The sequence below is a fragment of the Coregonus lavaretus genome, assembly GCF_964263955.1.
Source record: "Coregonus lavaretus genome assembly, chromosome: 30".
NCBI classification, from domain to species: Eukaryota; Metazoa; Chordata; class Actinopteri; order Salmoniformes; family Salmonidae; genus Coregonus; species Coregonus lavaretus.
Window position 1 is genome coordinate 23592658 of NC_140017.1, and position 13831 is coordinate 23606488.

A 13831-nucleotide genomic window follows, 5' to 3' on the forward strand; every position below is an offset into this window, starting at 1 on the left:
GTGGTAGGCATGATCACCGACAGCCTATAGGGAGGAGGTCAGAGACCTGGCAGTGTGGTGCCAGGAGAGCAAGCTCTCCCTCAATGTGAGCAAGACAAAGGAGATGATCGTGGACTACAGGAAAAGGAGATGTCCACATCACCAACAAACTATCATGGTCCAAACACACCAAGACAGTCGGGAAGAGGGCACGACAACGCCTTTTCCCCCTCAGGAGACTGAAAAGATTTGGCATGGGTCCCCAGATCTTCAAAAAGTTATACAGCTGCACCATCGAGAGCACCCTGACCAGTTGCATCACCACCTGGTATGGCAACTGCTCTGCATCCGACTGTAAGGCGCTACAGAGGGTGTCAGAGGAAGGTCAAAGACTCCAGTCACCCAAGTTTTAGACTGTTCTCTCTGCTACCTCACGGCAAACGGTATCGTAGTGCCAAGTCTAGGTCCAATAGGCTCCTTAACAGCTTCTACCCCCAAGCCATAAAAATTTAAACAATTAATCAAATGGCCACCCGGACTATTTGCTGCTCGCTGTTGATTACTGTATCTATGCATAGTCACTTTACCCCAACCTACATGTACAAACTACCTTGACTAACCTGTACCCCAGCACATTGACTCGGTACCGGTACCCCCTGTTTATTGCCTCGTTATTGTTCTGTAATTTTATTGTGTAACCTTTTTTTTTTCACTTTAGTTTATTTTGTAAATATTTTCTTAACTAAATTTTTTGAACTTCATTGTTGGTTAAGGGCTTGTAAGTAAGCATTTCACAGTAAGGTCTACGCCTGTTGTATTCGGCGCAAGTGGGAAATAAGATTTGATTGGATTTGAAGACCCACTGGTTGATGCTTATTTATAAAACCCTCTTAGGCCTCACTCCCCCTTATCTGAGATACCTACTGCAGCCGTCATCCTTCACATGCAACACCCGTTCTGCCTGTCATATTCTGTTAAAGGTCCCTAAAGCACACTTATCCCTGGGTTGCTCCTCTTTTCCAATCACTGCAGCTAACAAAAACACTCAAACTGGACAGTTTTATCTCCATCTCTTCATTGAAAGACTCAATCATGGACACTCTTACTGACAGTTGTGGCTACTTCGTGTGATGTATTGCTGTCTCTACCTTCTTGCCTTTGTGCTGTAATGTTTGTACCATGTTTTGTGCTGCTGCCATGTTGTGTTGCTACCATGTTGTTGTCATGTGGTGTTGCTACCATGCTGTGTTGTCATGTGTTGCTGCCATGATATGTTGTTGTCTTAGGTCTCTCTTTATGTATTGTTGTGGTGTCTCTCTTGTCGTGATGTGTGTTTTGTCCTATATTTTTATTTTAAATCCCAGCCCCCGTCACTGCAGAAGGCCTTTTGCCATTTGGTAGGCCGTCATTGTAAATAAGAATTTGTTCTTAACTGACTTGCCTAGTTAAATGTTAAATAAAAAATAAAAATAATGAGTAAAAGTAAAAGTTGTAAAAAATATAAATAGTAAAGTAAAGTACAGATACCCCCAAAAACGACTTAAGTAGTACTTTAAAGTATTTTAATTAAGTACTGCAGATGTGTAATAAGTGAAGACTAACACATAAACACAACCAGTGGAATAACTGTTTTTGGAATTTTTTCAATACCATAGTACTACAATGTTACTACACATTGAATGTCCTCATTCTCTAATCATTTGAGGTGTGTTCGTTTTGATATTCACACTTTTTTATTGATTAACAAGGCAGGCCCAACATTTTTCAGATGTGTTCACTCATGCCCAAACATTTTAAACACGTGAATATTTGTAATTTTCCCTTTTTTCCATGATGTGATGGAATATATGATATCAAATCAAATCAAATCAAATTTTATTGGCCACATGCGCCGAATACAACAGGTGCAGACATTACAGTGAAATGCTTACTTACAGCCCTTAACCAACAGTGCATTTATTTTTAACAAAAAAGTAAAAATAAAACAACAACAAAAAAAGTGTTGAGAAAAAAAGAGCAGAAGTAAAATAAAATAACAGTAGGGAGGCTATATATACAGGGGGGTACCGGTGCAGAGTCAATGTGCGGGGGCACCGGCTAGTTGATGTAGTTGAAGTAATATGTACATGTGGGCAGAGTTAAAGTGACTATGCATAAATAATTAACAGAGTAGCAGCAGCGTAAAAGGATGGGGTGGGGGGGCAGTGCAAATAGTCCGGGTAGCCATGATTAGCTGTTCAGGAGTCTTATGGCTTGGGGGTAGAAGCTGTTGAGAAGTCTTTTGGACCTAGACTTGGCACTCCGGTACCGCTTGCCGTGCGGTAGCAGAGAGAACAGTCTATGACTAGGGTGGCTGGAGTCTTTGACAATTTTGAGGGCTTTCCTCTGACACCGCCTGGTATAGAGGTCCTGGATGGCAGGAAGCTTGGCCCCAGTGATGTACTGGGCCGTACGCATTACCCTCTGTAGTGCCTTGCGGTCGGAGGCCGAGCAGTTGCCATACCAGGTGGTGATGCAACCAGTCAGGATGCTCTCGATGGTGCAGCTGTAGAATTTTTTGAGGATCTGAGGACCCATGCCAAATCTTTTCAGTCTCCTGAGGGGGAATAGGCTTTGTCGTGCCCTCTTCACGACTGTCTTGGTGTGTTTGGACCATGATAGTTCGTTGGTGATGTGGACACCAAGGAACTTGAAGCTCTCAACCTGTTCCACTACAGCCCCGTCGATGAGAATGGGGGTGTGCTCAGTCCTCTTTTTTTTCCTGTAGTCCACAATCATCTCCTTTGTCTTGGTCACGTTGAGGGAGAGGTTGTTGTCCTGGCACCACACGGCCAGGTCTCTGACCTCCTCCCTATAGGCTGTCTCATCGTTGTCGGTGATCAGGCCTACCACTGTTGTATCGTCGGCAAACTTAATGATGGTGTTGGAGTCGTGCCTGGACATGCAGTCATGGGTGAACAGGGAGTACAGGAGGGGACTGAGCACGCACCCCTGAGGGGCCCCCGTGTTGAGGATCAGTGTGGCAGATGTGTTGTTACCTACCCTTACCACTTGGGGGCGGCCTGTCAGGAAGTCCAGGATCCAGTTGCAGAGGGAGGTGTTTAGTCGCAGGATCCTTAGCTTAGTGATGAGCTTTGAGGGCACTATGGTGTTGAATGCTGAGCTGTAGTCAATGAATATCATTCTCACGTAGGTGTTCCTCTTGTCCAGGTGGGAAAGGGCAGTGTGGAGTGCAATAGAGATTGCATCATCTGTGGATCTGTTGGGGCGGTATGCAAATTGGAGTGGGTCTAGGGTTTCTGGGATAATGCTGTTGATGTGAGCCATGACCAGCCTTTCAAAGCACTTCATGGCTACAGACGTCAGTGCTACGGGTCGGTAGTCATTTAGGCAGGTTATCTTAGAGTCCTTGGGCACAGGGACTATGGTGGTCTGCTTGAAACATGTTGGTATTACAGACTCAGTCAGGGACATGTTGAAAATGTCAGTGAAGACACTTGCCAGTTGGTCAGCACATGCTCGGAGTACACGTCCTGGTAATCCGTCTGGCCCTGCGGCCTTGTGAATGTTGACCTGCTTAAAAGTCTTACTCACATCGGCTACGGAGAACGTGATCACATAGTCATCCGGAACAGCTGGTGCTCTCATGCATGCTTCAGTGTTGCTTGCCTCGAAGCGAGCATAGAAGTGGTTTAGCTCGTCTGGAAGTCTTGTGTCACTGGCTAGCTCGTGGCCGTGCTTCCCTTTGTAGTCTGTAATAGTTTTCAAGCCCTGCCACATCCGACGAGCGTCAGAGCCAGTGTAGTACGATTCAATCTTAGTCCTGTAATGACTCTTTGACTGTTTGATGGTTCGTCGGAGGGCATAGCGGGATTTCTTATAAGCGTCCGGCTCCATGAAAGCGGCAGCTCTACCCTTTAGCTCAGTGCGGATGTTTCCAGTAATCCATGGCTTCTGGTTGAGGTATGTATGTACGGTCACTGTGGGGACGACATCATCGATGCACTTATTGATGAAGCCAGTGACTGATGTGGTGTACTCCTCAATGCTATCTGAAGAATCCCGGAACATGTTCCAGTCTGTGCTAGCAAAACAGTCCTGTAGCTTAGCATCTGTGTCATCATATATATATATTTGTACATGTTTATTTCCACCACTTCCAGCTATATCTGGTCTACCATCCAGGGACCGACCAGAATTGACCCTGCTTAACTTCAGAGGAAAACCAGAAGTGGGATGCAGGGTGCTATGTGGCTGTGAAAGCAAAGGCCAGGGTAACATAAACAAAGATAGGGAAAATTGCAGGAAAGAGGGACCCGTTTAATTTTCTCGCGTTATCATTTTAAAAAATCACATTATTTTTTGTTGCATCCATTTACAATTAATATATTCTCGCATTTCGAAATAATTTCCTTGCAATATTTTGTTTTCCTGTCAATACTTTTGGGTTTATGTTTTTCTTTCAATTTCATTATTTTTGTTTGCAATAGAATTTTGTTCTTGACTTCAGAAGTATTGCTTGATATTAATGTCACAAACGTAACTCACTCACTAAAGGATTGCACCATATAATAACACTATTACTCCATGAAAGGTGTTTAAAGCGGCAACCCTTAACTGAAACATTAACAAAGTGTTTTCCCCACCACAGTTTCAGTAAAAAGCTGAGGGATGGGGCTGGAGAAATGCAACCACTCTCGAATCCATAGACTACAATACGGATACAAATCGTCCATGATTTAAAAATAATAGTTTTAACCATGTTTTGAGTGTTTTTACAGTGTTTTGTTTACATTTACTTTGTTTACAAACATTGGAGTAAAACAAGCTTATATTTTAGGTTCTGATGGTGTATGACAGTTGAACTAAGGCATTTATACGTTAGGTATATACAGTGGGGAGAACTGTATATTTGATACACTGCCGATTTTGCAGGTTTTCCTACTTACAAAGCATGTAGAGGTCTGTAATTTTTATCATAGGTACACTTCAACTGTGAGAGACGGAATCTAAAACAAAAATCCAGAAAATCACATTGTATGATTTTTAAGTAATTCATTTGCATTTTATTGCATGACATAAGTATTTGATCACCTACCAACCAGTAAGAATTCCGGCTCTCACAGACCTGTTAGTTTTTCTTTAAGAAGCCCTCCTGTTCTCCACTCATTACCTGTATTAACTGCACCTGTTTGAACTCGTTACCTGTATAAAAGACACCTGTCCAAACACTGAATCAAACAGACTCCAACCTCTCCACAATGGCCAAGACCAGAGAGCTGTGTAAGGACATCAGGGATAAAATTGTAGACCTGCACAAGGCTGGGATGGGCTACAGGACAATAGGCAAGCAACTTGGTGAGAAGGCAACAACTGTTGGCGCAATTATTAGAAAATGGAAGAAGTTCAAGATGACGGTCAATCACCCTCGGTCTGGGGCTCCATGCAAGATCTCACCTCGTGGGGCATCAATGATCATGAGGAAGGTGAGGGATCAGCCCAGAACTACACGGCAGGACCTGGTCAATGACCTGAAGAGAGCTGGGACCACAGTCTCAAAGAAAACCATTAGTAACACACTACGCCATCATGGATTAAAATCCTGCAGCGCACGCAAGGTCCCCCTGCTCAAGCCAACGCATGTCCAGGCCCGTCTGAAGTTTGCCAATGACCATCTGGATGATCCAGAGGAGGAATGGGAGGTCATGTGGTCTGATGAGACAAAAATAGAGCTTTTTGGTCTAAACTCCACTCGCCGTGTTTGGAGGAAGAAGAAGGATGAGTACAACCCCAAGAACACCATCCCAACCGTGAAGCATGGAGGTGGAAACATCATTCTTTGGGGATGCTTTTCTGCAAAGGGGACAGGACGACTGCACCGTATCCAATTTGTAAGTCGCTCTGGATAAGAGCGTCTGCTAAACGACTTAAATGTAATGTAAATGTATTGAGGAGAGGATGGATGGGGCCATGTATCGCGAGATCTTGGCCAACAACCTCCTTCCCTCAATAAGAACATTGAAGATGGGTCGTGGCTGGGTCTTCCAGCATGACAACGACCCGAAACACACAGCCAGGGCAACTAAGGAGTGGCTCCGTAAGAAGCATCTCAAGGTCCTGGAGTGGCCTAGCCAGTCTCCAGACCTGAACCCAATAGAAAATCTTTGGAGGGAGCTGAAAGTCTGTATTGCCCAGCGACAGCCCCGAAACCTGAAGGATCTGGAGAAGGTCTGTATGGAGGAGTGGGCCAAAATCCCTGCTGCAGTGTGTGCAAACCTGGTCAAGACCTACAGGAAACGTATGATCTCTGTAATTGCAAACAAAGGTTTCTGTACCAAATATTAAGTTCTGCTTTTCTGATGTATCAAATACTTATGTCATGCAATAAAATGCAAATTAATTACTTAAAAATCATACAATGTGATTTTCTGGATTTTTGTTTTAGATTCCGTCTCTCACAGTTGAAGTGTACCTATGATAAAAATGACAGACCTCTACATGCTTTGTAAGTAGGAAAACCTGCAAAATCGGCAGTGTATCAAATACTTGTTCTCCCCACTGTATATGTAGTCCACTGTAGCTCAGTTGGTAGAGCATGGCGCTTGCAACGCCAGGGTTGTGGGTTTGTTTCCCAAGGGGGGCCAGTATGAAAATGTATGCACTCAGTAACTGTAAGTCGCTCTGGATAAGAGCGTCTGCTAAATGACTGAAATGTAATATTCTTGAAGAATCAATGTGTAGATATCATTAATTTATGTCCAAAATGGATTTAGCAATTCCACACGTGAAAGTGAGATTTTCACACGTGAATATTTTTCACGTGATACTGCATATCTGATTTTCACATGTGAAAGTTTTATGAACATTAAAATGTGAGTTAAAAACATGTTATACTCCTCAAATAAAAAGGTGGTGTTAGCATGTGGAGACAATGTAATTTTTGTGAAAATATGGTTTCACGTGTGAAATTTAAGATCAACATGTGAAAACAGCTATTTCACATGTGAAAATGCGATTTCACATGTAAAAATATGATTTTCACATATGAAACTCCAAATTGGACATATATACATATTTTTTGTAAGGTTTGCACAAATGTGTATGGCAATACTGGAACTTCTGTTGATCATGGCTGCTGTGTGCCACGAGATGCACCAAGGTGATTAGTAATTCAAGCACACACCTGAGTAGTACATCCTACATCTACTTTGTCATGACACTGGGCCCTCGGCTGATGGAGAAGACTAAAATCAACAGTCAGGAACTACACTCGCTACAGATTGACAGGGAGATCAACCGATTCTAAATCCTGTTGGTTCACACAGCAATCATGTGTCATTCAAGCAATACTGTGTGTAAAATGACAGGTGAAGGTGAGCTGCCTTTAGAATAGAATAAATACCATAAAATGATTGTAATAAACATCATATTACAGTCCATCTTAGAGTTTGTTTTTGAATTCTAGACAACATGATGACATTTTCTCTGACAAATGCAGTCTTTATCCCTCATGACATTGTCTATTAACAATGACAAGCCACCGGGGTCTGACAACTTGGATGGAAAATTGCTGAGGATAATAGCGGACAATATTGCCACTCCTATTTGCCATATTTTCAATTTAAGCCTACTAGACTGTATGTGCCCCCAGGCTTGGAGGGCAGCAAAAGTCATTCCGCTACCTAAGAATAGTAAAGCCCCCTTTACTGGCTCAAACAGCCGACCAATTAGCCTGTTATCAACCCTTAGTAAACTATTGGAAAAAATTGTGTTTGACCAGATACAATGCTATTTTACTGTAAACAAATTGAAAACAAACTTTCAGCATGCTTATAGAAAATGACATTCAACAAGCACAGCACTTACACAAATGACTGATGATTGGCTGAGAGAAATTGATGATAAAAAGATTGTGGGGGCTGTTTTGTTAGACTTCAGTGTGGCTTTTGACATTATCGATCATTGTCTGCTGCTGGAAAAACGTATGTGTTATGGCTTTACACCCCCTGCTATAATGTGAATAAAGAGTTACTTGTCTAACAGAACACAGAGGGTGTACTTTAATGGAAGCCTCTCAAACATAATCCAGGTAGAATCAGGAATTCCCCAGGGCAGCTGTCTAGGCCCCTTGATTTTTTCCATCTTTACTAACGACATGCCACTGGCTTTGAGTAAAGCCAGTGTGTCTATGCATGCGGATGGCTCAACACTCTACATTTACATTTACATTTTAGTCATTTAGCAGACGCTCTTATCCAGAGCGACTTACAGGAGCAATTAGGGTTAAGTGCCTTGCTCAAGGGCACATTTACGTCATTTAGCAGACGCTCTTATCCAGAGCGACTACAAATTGGTGCATTCATCCTATAGCCAGTGGGATAACCACTTTACAATTATACTTTTTTTTTTTTTTTGGGGGGGGGGGTAGAAGGATTACTTTATCCTATCCCAGGTGTTCCTTAAAGAGGTGGGGTTTCAAATGTCTCCGGAAGGTGGTGAGTGACTCCGCTGTCCTGGCGTTGTGAGGGAGCTTGTTCCACCATTGGGGTGCCAGAGCAGCGAACAGCTTTGACTGGGCTGAGCGGGAACTATGCTTCCGCAGAGGAAGGGGAGCCAGCAGGCCAGAGGTGGATGAACGCAATGCCCTCGCCTGGGTGTAGGGACTGATCAGAGCCTGAAGGTACGGAGGTGCCGTTCCCCTCACTGCTCCATAGGCAAGCACCATGGTCTTGTAACGGATGCGAGCTTCAACTGGAAGCCAGTGGAGTGTGCGGAGGAGGGGGGTGACGTGAGAGAACTTGGGAAGGTTGAACACCAGACGGGCTGCGGCATTCTGGATGAGTTGTAGGGGTTTAATGGCACAGGCAGGGAGCCCAGCCAACAGCGAGTTGCAGTAATCCAGACGGGAGATGACAAGTGCCTGGATTAGGACCTGTGCCGCTTCCTGTGTAAGGCAGGGTCGTACTCTCCGAATGTTGTAGAGCATGAACCTGCAGGATCGGGTCACCGCCTTGATGTTGGCGGAGAACGACAGGGTGTTGTCCAGGGTCACGCCAAGGCTCTTCGCACTCTGGGAGGAGGACACAACGGAGTTGTCAACCGTGATGGCGAGATCATGGAACGGGCAGTCCTTCCCCGGGAGGAAGAGCAGCTCCGTCTTGCCAGGGTTCAGCTTGAGGTGGTGATCCGTCATCCATACTGATATGTCGGCCAGACATGCAGAGATGCGATTCGCCACCTGGTTATCAGAAGGGGGAAAGGAGAAGATTAGTTGTGTATCGTCAGCGTAGCAATGATAGGAGAGGCCATGTGAGGATATGACAGAGCCAAGTGACTTGGTGTATAGGGAGAAAAGGAGAGGGCCTAGAACTGAGCCCTGGGGGACACCAGTGGTGAGAGCACGTGGTGCGGAGACAGCTTCTCGCCACGCCACTTGGTAGGAGCGACCGGTCAGGTAGGACGCAATCCAGGAGTGAGCCGCGCCGGAGATGCCCAGCTCGGAGAGGGTGGAGAGGAGGATCTGATGGTTCACTGTATCAAAGGCAGCAGACAGGTCTAGAAGGACAAGAGCAGAGGAGAGAGAGTTAGCTTTAGCAGTGCGGAGAGCCTCCGTGACACAGAGAAGAGCAGTCTCAGTTGAATGACCAGTCCTGAAACCTGACTGGTTTGGATCAAGAAGGTCATTCTGAGAGAGATAGCAAGAGAGTTGGCTAAAGACGGCACGCTCAATAGTTTTGGAAAGAAAAGAAAGAAGGGATACTGGTCTGTAGTTGTTGACATCAGTGGGATCGAGTGTTGGTTTTTTGAGAAGGGGTGCAACTCTCGCTCTCTTGAAGACGGAAGGGACATGGCCAGCGGTCAAGGATGAGTTGATCAGCGAGGTGAGGTAGGGGAGAAGGTCACCGGAGATGGTCTGGAGAAGAGAGGAGGGGATGGGGTCAAGCGGGCAGGTTGTTGGGCGGCCTGCAGTCACTAGTCGCAAGATTTTATCTGGAGAGAGAGGGGAGAAAGAAGTCAAAGCATAGGGTAGGGCAATGTGTGCAGGACCAGCAGTGTCATTAGACTTAACAAACGAGGATCGGATGTCGTCAACCTTCTTTTCAAAGTGGTTGACAAAGTCATCCACAGAGAGGGAGGGGGGGGGGGGGGGGAGGATTCAGCAGTGAGGAGAATGTGGCAAAGAGCTTCCTAGGGTTAGAGGCAGATGCTTGGAATTTAGAGTGGTAGAAAGTGGCCTTAGCAGCAGAAACAGATGAAGAAAATGTAGAGAGGAGGGAGTGAAAAGATGCCAGGTCGGCAGGGAGTTTAGTTTTCTTCCATTTCCATTTCCACTCTACACGTCAGCTACTACAGCAACTGAAATAACTGTAACACTTAACAAAGAGTTGCAGTTCATTTCGGAATGGGTGGCAAGGAATAATTAGTCCTGAATATTTCCAAAACTAAAAGCATTGTATTTGGGTCAAATCATTCACTAAACCCTAAACCTCAGCTACATCTCGTAATGAATAATGTGTAAATTGAGCAAGTTGAGGTGATTAAACTGCTTGGAGTATCCCTGGATTGTAGACTGTCATGGTCAAAGCATATTGATAAAAGAGTAGCTAAGATGGGGAGAAGTATGTCCATAATTAAGCGCTGCTCTGCCTTCTTAACAACACTATCAACAAGGCAGGTCCTACAGGCCCTAGTTTTGTCGCACATAGACTACTGTTTAGTAGTGTGGTCAGGTGCCACAAAGAGAGACTTGGGAAAATTGCAGTTGGCTCAGAACAGGGCAGCACGGCTGGCCCTTAAAAGTACATGGAGAGCTAACATTGATGACATGCATGGCAGTCTCTCCTGGCTCAGAGTGGAAGAGAGATTGACTTCATCACTGCTTGTTTTTGTGAGAGGTGTCGACGAGCTGAGTGTACCGAGCTGTCTGTTTGGAATACTGGCACACAGCTCGGACACCCATGCATACCCCACAAGACATGCCACCAGAGGTCTCTTCACAGTCCCCAAGTCCAGAACGGACTATGGGAGGCGCACATAGAGCCATGACTACATGGAACTCTATTCCACATCAGGTAACTGATGCAAGGAGTAGAATCAGATTTAGAAACAGGTAAAAATACACCTTGTTGAACAGCGGGGACTGTGATGGGACACACACACAGGTACATACACACATACATATAGACTCTCACTCTACACACACGTACACATGGATGTTGTATTGTAAATATGTGATAGTGGAGTAGGTGCCTGAGGGAACACAATACATGTATTGGGTCAAGTGTTATGAAACATAATGTCATATAATATTTTAAATCGTATATAACTGCCTTAATGTTGCAGGACCCCAGGAAGAGTAGCTATTGCCTTGGAAGCAGCTAATGGGGATCCTTAATAAATACAAATACAAAACATATATGACTGTTTACAACTACCTGAAAAAATTGAAGGTGAGCTGCCTCAAATTGCAGTCCATCTTAGAGTTTGTTTCTATATTCCAGAGAACATGATAACATTTTCTCTGACAAATGCAGTCTTTATCCCTAATGACACTTAATATATTACTGTTTACAACTACCAGAGAAAGGTGTTACCATAGCTCTTGTTTATCAACAAAATAGTTGCTAGATGACTTAACTTCAACCCACATCCCTGGAGAACTCGGGCCAGTGTTTATTTTTGCTATAAAGGTTTGGCACTCTGCTGTTGTCTTAGTTAGGGACGGGAGGAGGAAGAGACTGGGCAAGGGTTGTGTTCGACATCAATTAACCTTTTAGAGACAAACATATTGATAACATCATCGTTTATAGCTATTTTAAAATAGTTATTGTTGGGTAATTGTTTTTAAAGGATTACAGTAAAACCACCTTCTCATGTTCATTTCAGATTCTGCTGACATTTTTTATGGCCTAGTAAAAAGATTTGTGTCTTATGATGATCAATGTTGGTACTGACAAATTACTATATGGTTTTATTTAATGTTTGTGTTGACAACATTCCTGATATGGTTACATTGTGATTGACTTTTATTTTTGTCCTCTTTCTAAACAGGAAATACGATGCCTAATACAAGCCAGGGCAGTGAGGGAAGTGAGGGCAGTTTTGAGCTTCCGACGGTGCAATACCAAAGACCTCTGAATGACAAAGTGGTGATAGTCCAAGTGTTGATTGGCATCTTCCTCTACATCAACTTCCTCATGATCGTCACCTTCTTTAAAAAAGAGGCCTTCTTCACCAACACACGATACATATTCTTTGCTCACACGCTGGTCTGTGACAGTATGTTTCTGGTTCTGACTGATGTAATGCTGCTGATGAGCTACTCCAGGGTAACAATGCCAGGTGGGCTATGTATATTTCTGGTTGTGATCATAGAAAACCTGAACTTTGCCACACCGCTGACACTGACAGCCATGAGCCTCGAGCGCTATGTGGCAATCTGCATGCCCCTGCGCCACAGTGAACTCTCCACCCCCGTGAGGGCCATGCACTGCATCCTACTCATCCAGGCTCTCAGCTCTATTGAATGGATCATCGTGATCTCCATCCTCTTCTCGGCTGTACCTCTGAGGTTCTACACCTCTCCTCTAGTCTGCAGTTTCGAGCAGATTATTGTGTTCTCCTGGCAGGGCCACGTCAGCTCGGCTCTGTGTCAGTTCTACTTCCTGGTAATGTCCGTAGTCATAGCTTTCACCTATGTGAAGATCATGGTGGCTGCCAGACATGCTTCATCAGACAGTAATAAGTCCACCAATAAGGGCCTGAGGACAGTTATTCTCCATAGCTTACAGTTACTCCTTTGTTTGATCCAGTTCTGGTGTCCTATGATAGAATTGGCTATAATGAAGATCAATTTCAATGTTTTTATTCATCTTAGGTATATTGACTATATTATTTTTATTCTTGCCCCTCGATGTCTGAGTCCACTTGTGTATGGATTAAGGGATAAGGATTTTTTGGTGGTTATGAAATATTATGCCCTGTTTGGATATTCTAAAAAAGTATTTATATTTAATATGGACAAGCCTAATCGTAAAAAAATAAAAAATAATCCCATGCACACCTGTAAGGTAAATGCTGGCAACGTGTAATACTGAATTATGTTTATTGAGGCAATTTTCTTACATCTGTAAGAGGATCAAAAGGTATCGTATGTTTCAGGTGTCAGTTTATGACCCAGTTTTTCTATGGTTATCTTATGTTATGTCAGAGATGTCAAACATTTACAGCCTGCAGATTGATTTCACTCGTGTAAAATTAATGTACATTTTTGTTCATTTAGTTCAATTGTTTTTCTTTGCTGATATTTGGCCTTCCTAATCTCTGTAACAGAAATAGTATTTTACTCCCCCTTGCTGAGCGACAGTTAGACATTTCTATTAAACTTCAATAATTTATACCAATAGGTAGTTACAGTCTTGTCCCATCGCTGCAACCCCCGTACGGACTCGGGATAGGCGAAGGTTGAGAGCTATGCATCCTATGAAACACAACCCCGCACTGCTTCTTGACATACTGCTTGGTTAACCCTGAAGCCAGCTGCACCAATGTGACAGATGAAACACCGTACACCTGGCGACAGTATGCATGCGCCCGGCCCGCCACAGGAGTCACTAGAGCGCAATGGGACAAGGACATCCCGGCCGGCCAAACCCTCCCCTAACCCAGATGACGCTGGGCCAAATGTGCGCCGCCTCATGGGTCTCCCGGTCGGCTGGACTGGCTGCGACACAGCCCGGTATCGAACCTGGATCTGTAGTGACGGCGCTAGCACTGCGATGCAGTGCCTTAGACCGCTGTGCCACTCGGGAGGCCTAACGTCAATAATTTCTGTCTCTATTTGTCATGGTTC

General features: G+C 44.3%; 1 protein-coding gene across 1 annotated transcript; it reads left to right on the forward strand.

The window, feature by feature from the left end:
• The first annotated feature begins 11539 nt into the window (after nt 1-11539).
• LOC311105805 (odorant receptor 131-2-like) lies at nt 11540-13134 on the forward strand. Its single transcript, XM_084148005.1, has one exon. It carries the CDS (start codon nt 12039-12041, stop codon nt 13068-13070), a length of 1032 nt encoding a protein of 343 aa, XP_084004131.1. The 5' UTR covers nt 11540-12038; the 3' UTR covers nt 13071-13134.
• Nucleotides 13135-13831: the final 697 nt, after the last annotated feature.